The sequence below is a fragment of the Phaseolus vulgaris genome, chromosome 1 (assembly GCF_051622355.1).
Source record: "Phaseolus vulgaris cultivar YP4 chromosome 1, ASM5162235v1, whole genome shotgun sequence".
Classification (NCBI taxonomy): domain Eukaryota; kingdom Viridiplantae; phylum Streptophyta; class Magnoliopsida; order Fabales; family Fabaceae; genus Phaseolus; species Phaseolus vulgaris.
In genome coordinates this window covers 9,550,977-9,568,303 of record NC_143498.1, presented here as the reverse complement: position 1 = coordinate 9,568,303, position 17,327 = coordinate 9,550,977, and the positions used below count along the sequence as shown (strand labels likewise).

The window sequence follows — 17,327 nt, the reverse complement described above, 5'->3', positions numbered from 1 at the left end:
ATATTAATGTAAATCCACAAAAAAAATTTCACATTTGTTTTCACTTTCCTTTAACAAAGTGTAAGTCTTTTATTTCTTAAAATTTTTTTGTTTTTCAATCATGTTTTTGAAATACTTGTAAATAGACTTGCATTGCAATCTCGTGTAACTACTAGTACATTTGTAAGCAATTTTCGAAAAAATATAAATCAAAATTACGTTTCCCCGTTTTTTTCTCGAGCAAATAAAAGTAAATAAAACATGGCAGCAAAGATGTTAAAACGAGTCAACAAAAATGGGCAAAACTAATTTTGGAGAAGGTTTACAGTAAATATCAAACAAAATTCATTGATAACCATGCTAACTACATGAAATAATGATTGTAGAAATATGTTTGTTCATTGAAATAAACTAAAGTGGAACTGCAGGTTGTTGTGTCGTGAGCGCTCATCATCTTCCATTACCAAACTCAATTAATTCAAGTGCTCTCAAGCTATCATATCCAGTATTTTGTTGGGAACTACTACTATCACCATGTTCACGAGAGCTTTGTGTCTTATGAAGCAAGTATTGACCCACCTCAAAGTTTCTGCCTGTTTTGATCGAAGGATGTTTCTCCGTAAGCTTTATTCCCTCTAATTCTATTGCCACTTCCTTCATACTAGGCCTTTCCTCCCCTGTAAGTCTAAGGCACCTGGCAGCAAGAATAGCAACCTCCACAACCTCTTGCCTGTTTTCTTCATCTAAAATACCCATCTGAAGAACATCAATCAGACGATCTTCTTTCAAGCTACATAGAAAGTGAACCGTGAGACTTCGTTTCTCTTCTGACCTGTCAAAACAGAAAGGTTTCTCCCCTGTTAGCAGTTCTACAAGCACTACCCCAAAGCTATAAACATCACTCTTTTCAGTCAACTGACTTGATTGCATGTACTCTGGGTCTAAATACCCAAAGGTTCCTTGCACAATTGTGGCTATTTCAGTTTGTTCAAGAGGAACCAATCTTGAAGCTCCAAAGTCAGAAACTTTGGCATTGTAAGTTTCATCCAAAAGTATGTTTGAAGTCTTCACATCTCTATGGATGATGGGTATGGAAGCTACCGAGTGTAGATATGACAGAGCTGCAGCTGTCTCTGTAGCTATCCTTAAACACATTTTCCAAGACACATTGACCACCTCTCCTTGTTTATGTAGATAATGAAAAAGGGTGCCATTGTTAACAAATTCATAAACCAGTAAGGGAACTTCTGTCTCTAGACAACATCCCAAGAGTTTGACCACATTTCTGTGATTAATTTGTGAGAGTACAATGACCTCATTAATGAATTGCTCCACCTGGCTCTGATCCACTATTTTGGACTTTTTGATAGCAACAACTTTGTTATTTGAGAGAAGTCCTTTGAAAACAGTACCGAAACCTCCTTTACCTACGATTAAGCTCTCATCAAAATTGTTGGTGGCTTTCTTAAGTTGCTCTGCACTGAAAATTGTAGTGGACTGAGATGAGTCTTCCCTAGTGGAGAGTTGCTGTCTTAGAATGATGCCTCCATTTTGCTGAAAGAACTTCTCCTTTAATTTCAAGACTTTCCTTTTCTGGTACATCAAGTATAGCCAAGAAACTCCTATAAACAGAGCAATTAATCCTACACCTGCACCTGTTACCAAAATATGAATATAATAAAATAATAATAAAATATGATATTTCAACAATCCAATTTTGTTTATAAAATATAATAGTTTGATATTCTTAAAAAATAAAATAATTATTTTTTAATAAAAAAACTACGGTGTTAGGTATCATTATAAAACTTGACATGTCAGCTAGATTTGCATGTTAAGTTTCAACAATTATCTGTCACCACATGAGGAAAGTACTTTTAAAAAATGACAAAAAAAAATACAAGCAAATATGGGGGACTAGGCCAAAATCTATAAAATAAAACCTATGAAAAGAAATGCTTAAGTAATCTATACTAATTAATAAAGAATTTTAAGAATAAAACCTTATTATACCAATGAAATTGTTCCCTATGGATAAAACCTAAGTTAACAAGTTTGTCAGCACAAACATTGTCTTCACGAAAAATGTGAAAAATCCAAATTTGATTTCTCATAATAATCAAGGCATTTGTTCCACTTATTACGAAGAAATAAGTAAACTAGAAAAACTAGTAGTAAAAAAACAGAACAAATCAAGGACATTCAAGCCATAAACTAAAAAAACTCATATTTAACACCATCAATATTAATTTTTAACTGGAAGAGGTGAACAACTTTGTCACTATTAATATGACAAAACATAAACACAGATAAGTTAAACATATAATTTCTCACTTAGCTAAATAAAATAATTACTTTATCATTCACTTTAATAATTTAATAATGTATATTAATATTTTAAGTAAAACAATTAAACTATTAAATATTGATTATTAAATAAGTGTTTCCTTTGTAATTCATTTTTATATAATCATACAACTTATTTATTAATTTTGTATTGAATAGCCATTTTGTTAAGAGAACAAAATGATAACTATCTTTTAATGAACAAAATGAGTTATGGGAAAGTTATATTACAAATTTAGATTGTGAAAATATCACCAGGCTTGTGTAATTAAAAATATTAGTGGTTTAAGGTAAGGAAAACAAAACTGAAACGAAATTGTAATTTGCTTACCAATGATGATTTTGTTAAATGGATCATGCGGCTGCTTTGTGTGGCATCCTCCGCCTTCTTTTGTCCCATTTCCGATGAGTCCGTCAGGACAGAAACATTCAAAAGAGCCAGAAGTTTCTCTACAATGATCTTCACTATCGCAATTGTGTTGGTTACGTGCACACTCCGGAATGTCTACAAAGGCCACACAAATAACTAGTTCAAAAGCACGCCGTAAGAAACTCCCTAATACATTTTCAGTCAAAAAAGCTGCTTAAACTAATAAATATATTTCTTTTGATTCTAATTATAATATAACTTATTATGTCATTCATGAAATCTCTAAAGAGACTTATAAGTCAACCCATCATGCTATATATATTTCAATGGCCAGCTGTTTGAACACACTGAGGTGACGTCATTTGAGTGGATTAGGATAGGTTGAGAAAAATTTGTAAGTTAATTTTAGTTCAGAAAACTTCTTAAATTTGTCTGAATGTAGAATGAAGGTTAGCATAATTAAGTGATAAATGAATGAATTACCTTGGCAACCATGGAGAAGGTATGGGTTTCCCTCAAAGTCTGGATTACATTGGCATCGGTAACCATATTCATAGGGCGAGTTCTGACAATAGCTATTATCACTCTTGCATGCATAATCTGCTGTATGCATGGAAGCGTCGCACGTGTCGTTTCCTACACTCCACTCCATGACCATGGGTGCCATAGTGAAGTTGATGCCCTTCAAATGATCGACGGAGAAACTGTAGTTGCCATTTTTACCACAAAGGAGTATCCACACTTGTTGAAATCGGAAGTGGAATTGAAATTGTTGAAGCTGTATGCTCGCAAGCTAATATTCTTCATCCCAGGAGGAATGTCGACCTGGCAACACCCTATGCCCGTACAGTTTCCGCTTCTGCATGCTTTCAACGCTCTCTAAGCTGTCGCGTCTCGTCAAGCACCCCGTTGAAGATGTTGTACCGTTGCGAAAACTGTTGAGATAGCCGTAAGTGTCGCACCCTACGCTTACGAACTTGTTGTCTTCACTAGAAATTGTGAAAGCCGGTGATCTGAGACTGGGGCGGTTACCTTGCGATTCGTTTTTGCAAACCTTGGAGATGAACATGAGCATGTCTATTTTACCAGCGAGGCTTATGTTAATAATTTGGGCGTTACCTTGGCCGCGATATAAGGTTGAGTTTCTGCATGTAAGCTCCAATTCTTTCTCCTGAAAACAGTTATGACCGGTGACCGATGAATTGCCGATGCCAAATGGATACGGAATTGATGAAACACTTCCGCAGGAGTCCTGGCAGCCGGGCAGGGCTTGGCTGGCTGCTGCTAAAGCCATCAGTAACATCACGGTCAGTCTGGTCAGATGCTTTTGCGTCTCCTTAATTCTCATTTTTGTTATATGTGCTCAATACCACTTTCGATCCAATTTATACCTAAGAGAGGAATATAGATTGACCGGGCCAGCTCTTTCATAGAGTTACGGCTATAATAATTTCAAAATAAAAAATAAATAAATTTTTTGTCTTACACTATAAAATACATAACACTAATTAACCTAAATTAAAAATAAAAATTTAGGAAAGAATGAGTTTTTACATGGATTTTAAATACAAGTGGAGAAAATTTACGAAAATAATGCATTGGTTTGATATTACTGAAAGAAACCTATTTTAAGTTGTCTTTTATAAATATAAGTTCAACCTCATATTTGATTATCTAATTGAAGTCTTGTTTTCCCACAACGACTTTCATGTTGATGGTATACAAACACGACTTTGTTTAATTTAATTATCTGATTTTTAAAAAAAATTATAAATAAAGACATGACACGATTAAAATGAAGTTAGGGTTGAAGCTGAAGTTATGCAGGGAGGAAAACCTTCTATTATGGAACTTTAGCTAAAGTCATGCCAGGAAGTCTCGAGTTTAGTGTTGTTGGTATTTATGAGGGTAACACGACTTGCTTCATTATTGTTTGTATTTTTTTCTTTTAAATGATGAAGTTTGGAAGTGCATGTGTTTATATAAATGTTTTCTGATTAACTTTAACATATGAAAGTTAAATTGTTTATTTTATGTATTTATATATATATTTTTTTTTTATTACTTTGTTGGAGATCTCACATCGATTAGAGATGAGGACAATTGATTATATATAAGTGGGTGCAAACCTCACCTCATGAGTCGGTTTTATGGGGTTGAGTTAGGCTTAAAGTTCACTTTGTAATATGGTATCAAAGCTATTTTTATAAAAAGTATGGGTTTCCTCCTGGCTACAAATTCACCAATTGGACATTCCAAACCAATAATATAATTACTTTTTTTTATCAGCAATGAATTAATAGAATAAAAATCAACAAAGCAAATCAAGATTAAGTGACACACCACTTAACTCAAGAATCTTAAACTATTTAAATAGCCCCTACCCAAACAAAATTGGTTTTGCAAAAAACAGCAAACCAAAAACTTGATGGCTATCTAGCCACTAGAATTTTAACAATCTAAAAACTTGAAATCTAGCTAGCTCCCTACCCATTGCAGCAATACCAAACCTTGTGCACTACATTTTATTGTCAAAGTGAGGCACGACCTCTGCTGCTAGTCTACTTCCAAAAGCTACAAAAATCTTCGCACATCCTCATCTTTTAAGCACCAATAGCTGGTCAACTAACCACACAAAACGTGCAAGAAACTGCATAACGTTGACCAGCATTGACAATATTTGGACATGGGCTTATAGGTCAGATTTTTGCCTAGCAGAACATTCATCATATCTTTCAACCATAAACAAGCTTTGAATCGCCTTTGCCGTGACTTCAGTTGGATCTGCAAACAACTAACTACTAGCTCTCTAAGAGCATTAGTAGCACTAATCTCAGAAACATCACGACAACAAAACTAAAAAAGTTTACAGCTGTAATTTACGAGACTTCTTCCTATTAAAACAAACCCCTCCTTCTTCATCTTCTCTTCCGGATAGATTTCATACATTCTGTAGGATTTATGCACCAGCGGGTGTATGTAAATTCAGTTAGATTCTCTTTGCTGGTAAGCCACGTCCACGTCTTTAGTTGAGCCAAAGTGAAGATTTCAACCCTAAATCCCAAACCAATAATATGATTACTACTGACACTTTTTTTGAGTTTTTTCCTAAAGAATAGGATGTAAAGGGGATTCAACTTACATCACAGCAGTGCCAATTCCTGACCAACATTTTGCGTTAGCAAAACCTTGAGGATCCTATCCCTCACACTCAAATTAATCAAGTCGGCACCTTCTCTGCGGATGAAATCCCCAATACTAAGCAATCTTCAACAAGTAAGTTTCTCTCTTCACTGTCTGCTATAAAAGAATCTTGGATTATTGATTATGGTGTCACGGTCATGTTTACCACAATTTGAACGTTTTTACTACTTATACTACAATTAAACATGTCTTAATTAGTCTTAAAAAGGGCCAAACTAACAAAGTCCAATAACTTAAAAAAAAAACTAAATATGTTAACATACTTTGTGTTTATTTTATTGTTTTGATTATTTATGTATTTATAAAAAATAAGAGGTAAGTTAGGAATTGAAATTAAAATTAAAATTGATAATTAGTACTATTACAATAGGGAAATAATTTATTTATGAGAGATCGTGCCATAAGGTACTCTTCTTTTTTGTCGTCTACGTCTTCTTTGAGGGTTATGTTTGGTAGATGCGTGAGGAAGTGAAGTTGAATTTTTAGTATTGTCTTTGTCTTTGTCGTTTTGACCATAACCATCAAGTCCTTGTGAGAGCATTGTAAGCTAATAATAGTCCATGAATGATACAAGATTGTTGCAAATGGAGGTGTCCATGTGAAAGTTGCAAAGATAGTTGATAACTAGAAAAAAGATACAGTAGAGAAGGAAAAGTGTTGTATATGGATGGAACTCGTTAATAGAGAGAGTGAGAAGACATGTGGTGATGATAATCCATGTATTCAAACATTAGATGTTGTTAAAGATTGGACTAACCAAATGATTAATCATATACATTATTAGAAAATCATCAAATTAAAACAAAAATGATTAATTGATATATTGACTAAATTAGATACTATTTTAAAAATTAAAAAAATTGTTAATATTTAAATTAATTTATATTATTAATAAATAATTTTTAAATTAATATCTATTAATTACCAAGATAACTATTAATTATGTTAAAATTTTAGTAACTAATTACAACGTGAACAAATATTAGTTATAAAAACAATATGGAAGTGAAATGCAGCCTCACTTTATTAAGGTTTTATAAAGTTTAATGAATTCTTCACCATAGTTGTGGCAGAGCAAGTTTCTATTACTTTTTATTATTTTCAAATTTACACATGGCGTAAACGTGGATGAAGAATAAATAAAAGTGAGAAGAAACATAATAGCCAAAGAATGAAACCTGGTCCAAAGGTAAAAAATACAAAACTAATAAAACTTAAGTTGAATTAAAGAAATTGTAGACGTGAAAACATAAAAAAAAAACTTCATACATGCTTTAAAAGTACCCAAAGACTTGGCATTCATATGGTTTATCAGAATATATACTTTGACATGTCAACACATGACAGGTAAAACATCCCACACATGTTCATCTTTCCATGATAAATTCTTTTGTAAGATCATGTTAATTGGAAATTGACATGTTGATACACTGCATATATTATAACTCTATTTGATTAATTCTTTTTGACTTGTTCTGATCTTTGACAAAGGATATGTATCCATTTGGTTCATTTTTATAACTATTGTACCTTTAAAAAAAAAAAAAAAAACCTTTTAACATAAAATTGTCATGTAGATGGCTGAAAAAAAATATTGATGTATCCACTGGGTTACCAAATAATTAAATATTTCCATTATTATTGTTTTATATTATTGTATGACAACTTTTTATTATATATTAACAATTTAAATATGTTTAATTTTACATCTGTTAATTCTTGGCGGAGACTTAACCGCTTAGTCAATATTCGTCATTTTTCTTATCATGATATATGTTTTTGATGAAAACATAATAGTTAAAGTTGGATACATATTTTATTTTAATTGAAATTTTTTAAATTTCAGTTTTGTTTAAATTAATTTCCTCTAAGCAAATGAATATTCCTTAAGTTACATGTCTCTTCGAGAATTGATAGTTAGGAAGGAAAAAAATAATAATATAGAAACTCACTCATTTTTACAACTGTTAAAACATACCTTTTTATATCGATTTTACATCAAACATAAAATAACTGTCTTAAAAAACACATTAAAGTATTACTTTATATGAAAAATAACATATAATTTTAGCAGTTATTTAATGTGTTACTTTTTATGATGATAAAAAATAAATCAATTATAGAAAGTGTTATTTTTTTTTGATATATTTATTTTGCCATATATAATAAGCTCAAGTAAATGTTTTCAAAATAAAATCTAGCATAATAATTATAAAATTTACTAACATTTAATATTCATATAAAATTGTTAACTAGTTATAACATAATCATTTATGTAAATACTTAAAAGAAATAATGTCAACTACTCTCAAACCTCTTGTAAGCCTTCCTCAGATGGATCACTAGTATATAACTAAATATTGAAGATGAAATTAACATTTAACATATTTAATATATTTAACATATTTGAGTTAGTTGTATATTATCTCCTTCCACGGACCCTTAATGTTGGTCAATATAGTTTTATGCATATGTTTCATCACATAATATCCAAACTATAGCTTCTCCATTAATGTGAGCACTATAAATTAAATATGAATATTATAATATAATAATTTATCCATTACAATTTACTAGTAGCAAGAAGAATGATTTATATTTGGTAAAATCAACTTGCAACCTTAAATGAAATTTTCAACAAACCAATTTCAGCCTAAATGTAATATTTTCTTGACAATAATGTGGTGAACAAATCATAAATGCTACAGAAAAAATGAAGTATACAAAAGGATAATCATACCTAGAGTTAAGTGGAAAATATCAACAAATATCTTGTGATCCCGAGCCTTGACAAACGAAGAACGGTCTTTTGCAGAAGAAAGCCGCAAATGGGCCTTATCAATTGAGCTACAAGAAAGCTTAAATGAGTGCAATGGCATTTAAAAGATGGCTTCTTCTTCCTGCACCCCTACATTTTTCTTCCCACACCCCACAATTTTCTAAACCCCAAATCTTTTATTTGAAAAAGGGCATTGTGATTATCGGAAATAGGGATTTGGGAGTGTGCTACGGATTCATCAATCCAGAACTGAATATTTTTTTCTGGATGAGGGGGTGTTCCAAAAGCAATTTTTGCATAAATTATTCATTTTTGGATTGCTGAATCTGGAAGCCTAATTCTGTTACGGATTGGTGGATTCGGAATTTTTTTTTTTTAATTATGGATTTCTAAATCCATAATGCATATTTCTGTTACTGATTGATGGATCCAGAATGCTTTTTTTGAATGATGAATTTTGGGACATGAAATGCATATTTTGAATTACGGATTGATGGATATGAAATTTTACTGGAAGTGCCAATCCGAAATTTTTCTGGATTCCATAATCCATAATGCAAAAAGATAAATACAGTTCAAGTGCATTTTAGGGTTTTTTAAAAATAACAGGAACAGTTTGGTCTTTGCATAATATTGTGGGGTGCAGGAAAAAATATGCAGGGGTGCAGGAAGCAACTGCCTTAAACGACATAACCATTTGAAATGAAAAAGAGAAAAAACTGAAAATTCTGAGAAAAATTATTAAAAATATTAGTTCTGTGAAGCTGATATACCTTGAATGCAGTTCCTTTGATATTTCACCACAAATTAAAGAAAGTAGTTACACTTTATTATTTGTTATTGTGAAAATTATATAAATATTTTTAAAATTATATTAAATCAAATAAACTATCTATTTACTTTGGTAGTTATTAATTTACATGAAAAAAAATCTAACTAACTGCGAATCTAAAATTGTATTTAAGAAGATAAATCTAATATCACTCAAAATTTGATTATATAACTATACTGGAGTTTAATAGACATGGATTTTTAGGGTAAGAATATTTATACTATTAATATAATTTTAAAAAATTAATAAAAGTCAATAAATTTATCATACATAAAGGTTTGTGATTGGATTACGATATATAGAAAAATTACACTTTCAACGCTGGTATTACTATTATCTTTCAACAAAACAAGTAAAATAAATAGAAAGTAAAATGTTGATATGAAAACCTTTTATAGAATTTTTTTAATATTCATGAAAAAATGTCCATTTTCCCACATCACTTCACAGTGAGAAATAACATTTTTAGTATGTACTTGGATTAATTTACTTTATTTACAAAATCTTATTCACACTTTTTTTTCTAGACAAAAATAATCCCAAAATTAATCAACCAAACATATAACTTTAAAAGGTAGGTAACAGATTCTCAATATAGAATTAGTCTTAATAGATACTAAATGACTAGATGCTCTACTAAGACAATCAACCATTGATACTAGAAGACACCTATCTTAGATGTTCTTGGATATGCTTAGATGTTCTAGAAGTCTGAACAATATTTTAATGAAGTAATCCTAACAAAGATCAACTTTATACATCAAGTCAAATATTTCTCTTTATCATCTTAGGAATTTTATCTTTGACTGATAACCAATGGCCATGAAGAGTGTTAACTTTGTCAATACACTCTTATTTAAGATTGCAAAACACAAATGAGGATATTAATGTAAATCCACACAAAAATATCACACTCTCTGTCTTCACTTTCCTTTAACAAAAGTGTAAGTTTTCTATTTCTCAAAATTTATTTGTTCTTCACTACGCATAAATAGACTTGCATTTCAATTTCGTGTAACTACTAATACATTTGTAAGCAATTTTCGAATCAAAATTATGTTTCAACTTGTTTTCTCTTGCAGATAAAAGTAAATAAAAAAAGGAACAAAGATGTTAAAATGAGTAAAAAAAATGGACAAAAGTAATTTGGCAAAAAAGGTAGAAATATGTTACACAAAACATCAAACATAATTCATTTATAACCATGCTAACTACATGAAATAATGATTGTAGAAATATGTTTGTTTATTGAAATAAACTGAAGTGGAACTGCATGTTGTTCTGTCATGAGCGCTGATCATCTTCCATTACCAAAGTCAATTAATTCAAGTGCTCTCAAGCTATCATATCCAGTATTTTGTTGGGCACTACTACTATCACCATGTTCATGGGAGCTTTGTGCCTCATGAAGCAAGTATTGACCCTCCTCAAAGTTTTTGCCTGTATTGATCCAAGGGTGTTTCTCTATAAGCTTTATTCCCTCTAATTCCATTGCCACTTCCTTCATGCTAGGCCTTTCCTCCCCTGTAAGTCTCAGGCACCTAGCAGCAAGAATAGCAACCTCCATAAGCTCCTGCTTGTTTTCTTCATCCAAAATACCCACCTGAAGAACATCAAATAGACGATCCTCTTTCAAGCTACATAGAAAGTGAACCGTAAGACTTCGTTTCTCTTCTGCCCTGTCAAAACAGAACGGTTTCTCCCCTGTTAGTAGTTCTACAAGCACTACCCCAAAGCTATAGACATCACTCTTTTCTGTCAACTGACTTGATTGCATGTACTCTGGGTCTAAATACCCAAAGGTTCCTTGCACAATTGTGGCTATTTCAGTTTGGTCAAGAGGAACCAATCTAGAAGCTCCAAAGTCAGACACTTTGGCAGTGTAAGTTTCATCCAAGAGTATATTTGCAGTCTTCACATCTCTGTGGATGATGGGTATGGAAGCTGCCGAGTGTAGATATGACAAAGCTGCAGCTGTCTCTGTAGCTATCCTTAGACGCGTTTTCCAAGACACATTAACCACCTCTCCTTGGTTATGTAGATAATCAAAAAGGGTACCATTGTTAACAAATTCATAAACCAGTAAGGGAACTTCTATCTCTAGACAACATCCCAAGAGTTTGACCACATTTCTATGATTAATTTGTGAGAGTATAATAACCTCATTAATGAATTGCTCCACCTGACTCTGATCCACTATTTTGGACTTCTTGATAGCAACAACTTTGTTATTTGAGAGAAGTCCTTTGAAAACTGTACCATAACCTCCTTTACCGATGATTAAGCTCTCATCAAAATTGTTGGTGGCTTTCTTAAGTTGCTCTGCACTGAAAATTGTAGCGGACTGAGATGAGTCTTCCCTAGTGGAGAGTTGTTGTCTCAGAATGATGCCTCCATTCTGCTGAAAGAACTTCTCCTTTAATTTGAGGACTTTCCTTTTCTGGTACATCAAGTATAGCCAAGAAACTCCTATAAACAGAGCAATTAATCCTACACCTGCATCTGTTACCAAAAATATAAATATGAATAAAGTAATTATAAAATACAATAATGATATTTTAACAATCCAACTTTTTTTTATAAAATATAATAGTTTGATATACTTAAACACTAAAACATTTTTTTTTATAAAAACTACCATGTGTTATGCAACATTATAAAACTTGACATCTTAGCTAAACTCACACCTTAAATTTTAACAATCATTTGTCATCATATGAAAAAAGTATTATGAAAAAAAAAGAAAAAAAATTCCAAGCAAATATGGGGACTATGCCAAAGCTCATAAAATAAAATATAAGAAAAACGATACTTAAGTAATCTATATCTATTAATAAAGAATTCTAAGAAGAGATTACATGGAACCTTTTTATATCAATGGAATTGTTTTCTATGAATAAAACTTAAGTTAGCAAGCTTGTCGGCACAAACATTGTCTTTACAAAAAAATGTGAGAAATCCTAAATCTGATTTTCTCATAATAATCAAGGCATTTGTTTCACATATTACGGAGAATCAAAGAAACATTAGTCCTAGTAGTAAAAACGACAAAAATATAGGTAGAATCACATTCAAGCCAAAAACTAGAAAACTCATAATTTTAGTTGTTTCAATGACATGGATAAATTCATAAACTCAGGAAACCAAAATAATTATGAATATCAAGGAAAGTAGATAAACTACCAATGAACTCGTCATACTCTCACAAAAAATATCACCACAAGCAACAAGATCAAGAGAATCCCTAACAACATTATCAATATTAATTTTAACATAACCAAGAGAAGAAAACTCCCATATAACAGAAAAATGGTGAAAAACTTTGTCACTATGAGTATTAATATCACATAACTGAAGTCACACATATCATTCCTAATAGAGTTTAATAAAATAATTACTTTATTGTCTACTTTAATAATAAAATAATATATATTAATATTTTAAGTAAAAACAATTAAACTATTAAATATTGATTGTTAAATAAGTGTTTCTTTTGTAATTCATTTTTATATAATCACACAACTTATTTTATTAATTTTGTATTGAATAACCATTTTGTTAAGAGAACAGAATGATAACTATCTTTTAATATTAGAATATCTAATAAAAATATAAATTAAATTATTGAATAAAAAATGAACAAAATAAGTTATGGGAAAGTAATATTAAAAAATTAGATTGTGAAAATATCACCAAGGCTTGTGCAATTGAAATATTAGTGGCTTAAGGGAAGAAAAAGAAAACTGAAACGAAATTATAATTTGGTTACCAATGACGATCTTGATAAATGGATCAGCCTTCTGCTTTGGGTGGCATCCTCCGCCTTCTTTTGTCCCATTTCCGATTAGTCCGTCAGGACAGAAACATTCAAAAGAGCCAGAAGTTTCTATACAATGATCTTCACTATCGCAATTGTGTTTATTCCTTGTACACTCCGGAAAGTCTACAAAGGCCACATAAATGACCAGTTCAAAAGCACGCCGTAAGAAACTCCCTAATCCATTTTCTAGGAAAAAAATTGCTTAAACTAATGAGTACCTTTCGTTTGATTCTAATTATAATATAACTTATTATGTCATTCATGAAATCACTAAAGAGACTTATAAGTCAACCCGTCATGCTATATATATTTCAATGGCCAGCTGTTTGAGCACACTGAGGTGACGTGACCATCTTTATTGTATTAAAAATTAGCATATTCAAAATGAGTCATTTGAGTGGATTAGGATAGGTTGAGAAAAATTTGTAAGTTAATTTTAGTTCAGAAAACTTCTTAAATTTGTCTGAATGTAGAATGAAGGTTAGCATAATTAAGTGATAAATGAATGAATTACCTTGGCAACCATGGAGAAGGTATGGGTTTCCCTCAAAGTCTGGATTACATTGGCATCGGTAACCATATTCATAGGGCGAGTTCTGACAATAGCTATTATCACTCTTGCATGCATAATCTGCTGTATGCATGGAAGCGTCGCACGTGTCGTTTCCTACACTCCACTCCATGACCATGGGTGCCATAGTGAAGTTGATGCCCTTCAAATGATCGACGGAGAAACTGTAGTTGCCATTTTTACCACAAAGGAGTATCCACACTTGTTGAAATCGGAAGTGGAATTGAAATTGTTGAAGCTGTATGCTCGCAAGCTAATATTCTTCATCCCAGGAGGAATGTCGACCTGGCAACACCCTATGCCCGTACAGTTTCCGCTTCTGCATGCTTTCAACGCTCTCTAAGCTGTCGCGTCTCGTCAAGCACCCCGTTGAAGATGTTGTACCGTTGCGAAAACTGTTGAGATAGCCGTAAGTGTCGCACCCTACGCTTACGAACTTGTTGTCTTCACTAGAAATTGTGAAAGCCGGTGATCTGAGACTGGGGCGGTTACCTTGCGATTCGTTTTTGCAAACCTTGGAGATGAACATGAGCATGTCTATTTTACCAGCGAGGCTTATGTTAATAATTTGGGCGTTACCTTGGCCGCGATATAAGGTTGAGTTTCTGCATGTAAGCTCCAATTCTTTCTCCTGAAAACAGTTATGACCGGTGACCGATGAATTGCCGATGCCAAATGGATACGGAATTGATGAAACACTTCCGCAGGAGTCCTGGCAGCCGGGCAGGGCTTGGCTGGCTGCTGCTAAAGCCATCAGTAACAGCACGGTCAGTCTGGTCAGATGCTTTTGCGTCTCCTTAACTCTCATTGTTGTGATATGTGCTCAATAACACTTTCGATCCAATTTATAGCTAAGAGACCGGGCAGCTCATCCATAGACTAAACTAATATCTCACTGCTGTATAATCATTTTAAAAGAAAAAATAAAATAAAATTTATCTTTATAAAAAACAAAAAACCAATTTATCCTAAATTAAAAATAAAAATTTAGGAAAGATTGAGCTTTTACACGGATTACGAATATAAGTGACAAAAAATTATGAAATTGGTGCATTTTGTATCCTCGATATCATTCAAAATGGTACGATGGTTAAAAAATATATAAAGACAATAACCGTTGTTATTATAGGGTGGTTATAAATAAATCAATTATAACGACGATTCTTCCACTATTGTTAATTAATTTTTTTTTAAATATTTTTAAAGATGGTTCCTGTTCTTATAAAAATAATTTTTTTTTAATGACAGTTTCTAGTGGAATCATAGTTTGTTTTTTTAAAAAAAGTTTTTTATTTTTTTATATACACTTCAAATTTGTATAAAATATTTAAAATCATAATTTAAATATGGAAAATACATATACAACAAATTATAACATTCTACAAATTTTTTTCTAATATATGAAAAAGTTATATCTCATTCTAATAATTTATCTATCCAATCATTTTGAGACTTTGGGTAAAACAAACAAAAATTCACTTCATAGCCAGAACAACATAAAACATTAAATTTAAGATCGTTTGCAAGCCATGATAATGTTTCAGATGTTGATGTTGTTGGTTAAACCATAACATGAAAATTTTGTTATGCTGAATTAACACCCATTTCTCTTATTGTCTTGGATTCTTATATTTGACAATGTCTTTGAGTATATCTAAGTAAGGTAACACCTCATCAGTGTTATTCAAGATATACAAGTGTGCTTGCAGAACCTTTTCTCTAGATTTGCTTATGACATGTAGACCTTTTGAAGATTTACTTATATATCTACAAGAGTGCCAACATTTTTCAGCAACTCCTATAAATTTGGCTTTTGACAAGTACTTAGAACAAGACTCAATAGATTCTTCTTAAATATATCTTTCAATAATGGAATCTTTCGAACGTCATTGATTATTCACATATCCCTTCAAAATCTTCATGTATCGTTCAACTGGATACATCCATCGCATATAAACTGACCCACACAATTTGATTTCTCTTACAAGATGAACAACCAAATGTACCATGATATCAAAAAAAGATGGAGGAAAAAACATTTCGAGTTGACACAAGATAACAATTATTTCTTCTTCAAGTTCATCCAACTTCTAAGAGTCAATATATTTACTACAGATGGAATTGAAAAATGAACATAGTCGAGTGATTGTATGACTAACACTTTTTGGTAAGATTCCACGAATAGTCATCGGTAGTAATTGTTGCATTAGAACGTGAAATTCATGAGACTTCAAGCCATGACAACAATTCACCATGTCACGTCCATGTTGTCTAATTTTTTAAAATTCCATCACACAAAAGATGTTCTCTAATTTTGGAAACACTCAATATCCTTCCATTCAAACAATTGACATAAGGACATCTTATTCTTACTCCATCATTACTACTAACGACATTATGTTGTGCAAACTTTAAGAATTCTTCGACCCCTTTTTCGTAAGCATCACTTATTCGTGGTGTATTAATCCAACTCTGATCCATAGAACTACTAAACTAAGAACCAGTGCGGACTTAAAACCAATGCGTTCAATATGTAAAAACAATATCTAATCATTGAAAACTAAATCAAAATTGTCGAAGAGTCTGACACCTCCGAACTCAGAATCAACACATTCAATATGTAAAAATATGTAATCATTAAAAATTAAATAAAAATTGTTGAACGTCAAACACTTTCGAACACAAAATCAGGATGTTCAGTATATTTAAAAAATATCTAACAATTATTAAATAATAAAATATATACAAAATAAAATTTAATATATTATTAAATAAAAAAAACACTAACCTAAAAATGTTGCAAAACAAAAGTGGTTGAGAAGTTGGCGTGTTTCAGCGGGAATGTTGACGCGGAGGCTTACGGGGCAACGACTGGGTGGAGAGATGGTGCAGGAAGTAAGGCAACTAGGTGGAAAAGTTGTGCACTAGTTGTGGAGCGGCGACGGTGACGCGACGACGACACGGTGACAGGGTGTGCGTGCGTGCAGTGACGAGGGCAAGAGTTGGCGAGGGTGAGCGGCGACGAGAGCGCAAGCGGCAGCGGCAAGCCCAAGCGGCGACGGCGACGAGCATGGTTACAGGGCCGACCGACAACGTTCGCGCATGCAATCAAGGGGACGTGCACACGGGCGGTCAAGGGGGAGTGCGGTGACGGTGGCGTGCGATCATGGGGTGAGCGACAATGGTGGCACACAGTGACGAGGCATGAACAGTGCGGTGGAGCAGTGCCTTTACTACGAGACAAATACGGTGGGAGACGGCGGCGCGACGAGCTGTGACGTATGTGGAGAAGAAAATAGTAGGGTTTGAATAGATAGGGGGTTTGATTGGAGAGCGAAAAGTGAGTGAGAGTGTATCGCGCAGTAAGGGAAAGTGAAGATTTAGGGGAAGATGAAGTGAGATACGTGCATCGAGTGTAGCTGAAGT

At 32.5% G+C, this 17,327-nt stretch overlaps 2 protein-coding genes and 1 pseudogene across 2 annotated transcripts; all 3 read right to left on the bottom strand.

The window, feature by feature from the left end:
- Positions 1-308: 308 nt before the first annotated feature.
- LOC137813467 (wall-associated receptor kinase-like 1) lies at positions 309-1,634 on the bottom strand. Its single transcript, XM_090299956.1, has one exon. It carries the CDS (start codon positions 1,579-1,581, stop codon positions 430-432), a length of 1,152 nt encoding a protein of 383 aa, XP_090156082.1. The 5' UTR covers positions 1,582-1,634; the 3' UTR covers positions 309-429.
- A 1,419-nt stretch (positions 1,635-3,053) lies between these two features.
- LOC150029507 (wall-associated receptor kinase 2-like) lies at positions 3,054-4,043 on the bottom strand (annotated as a pseudogene).
- Positions 4,044-10,679: 6,636 nt separating this feature from the next.
- On the bottom strand, positions 10,680-14,748 carry LOC137813466 (putative wall-associated receptor kinase-like 16). Its single transcript, XM_068615738.2, is given in 5 exon segments — positions 10,680-12,012; positions 13,280-13,453; positions 13,845-14,084; positions 14,087-14,217; positions 14,219-14,748. Coding segments are annotated over 5 exon segments (2,241 nt in total). The 5' UTR covers positions 14,710-14,748; the 3' UTR covers positions 10,680-10,807.
- Positions 14,749-17,327: the final 2,579 nt, after the last annotated feature.

Bases quoted from the DNA above. Each gene is read 5' to 3' on its own strand.
- LOC137813467 (XM_090299956.1), bottom strand. From the start codon at position 1,581: ATGTACCAGAAAAGGAAAGTCTTGAAATTAAAGGAGAAGTTCTTTCAG.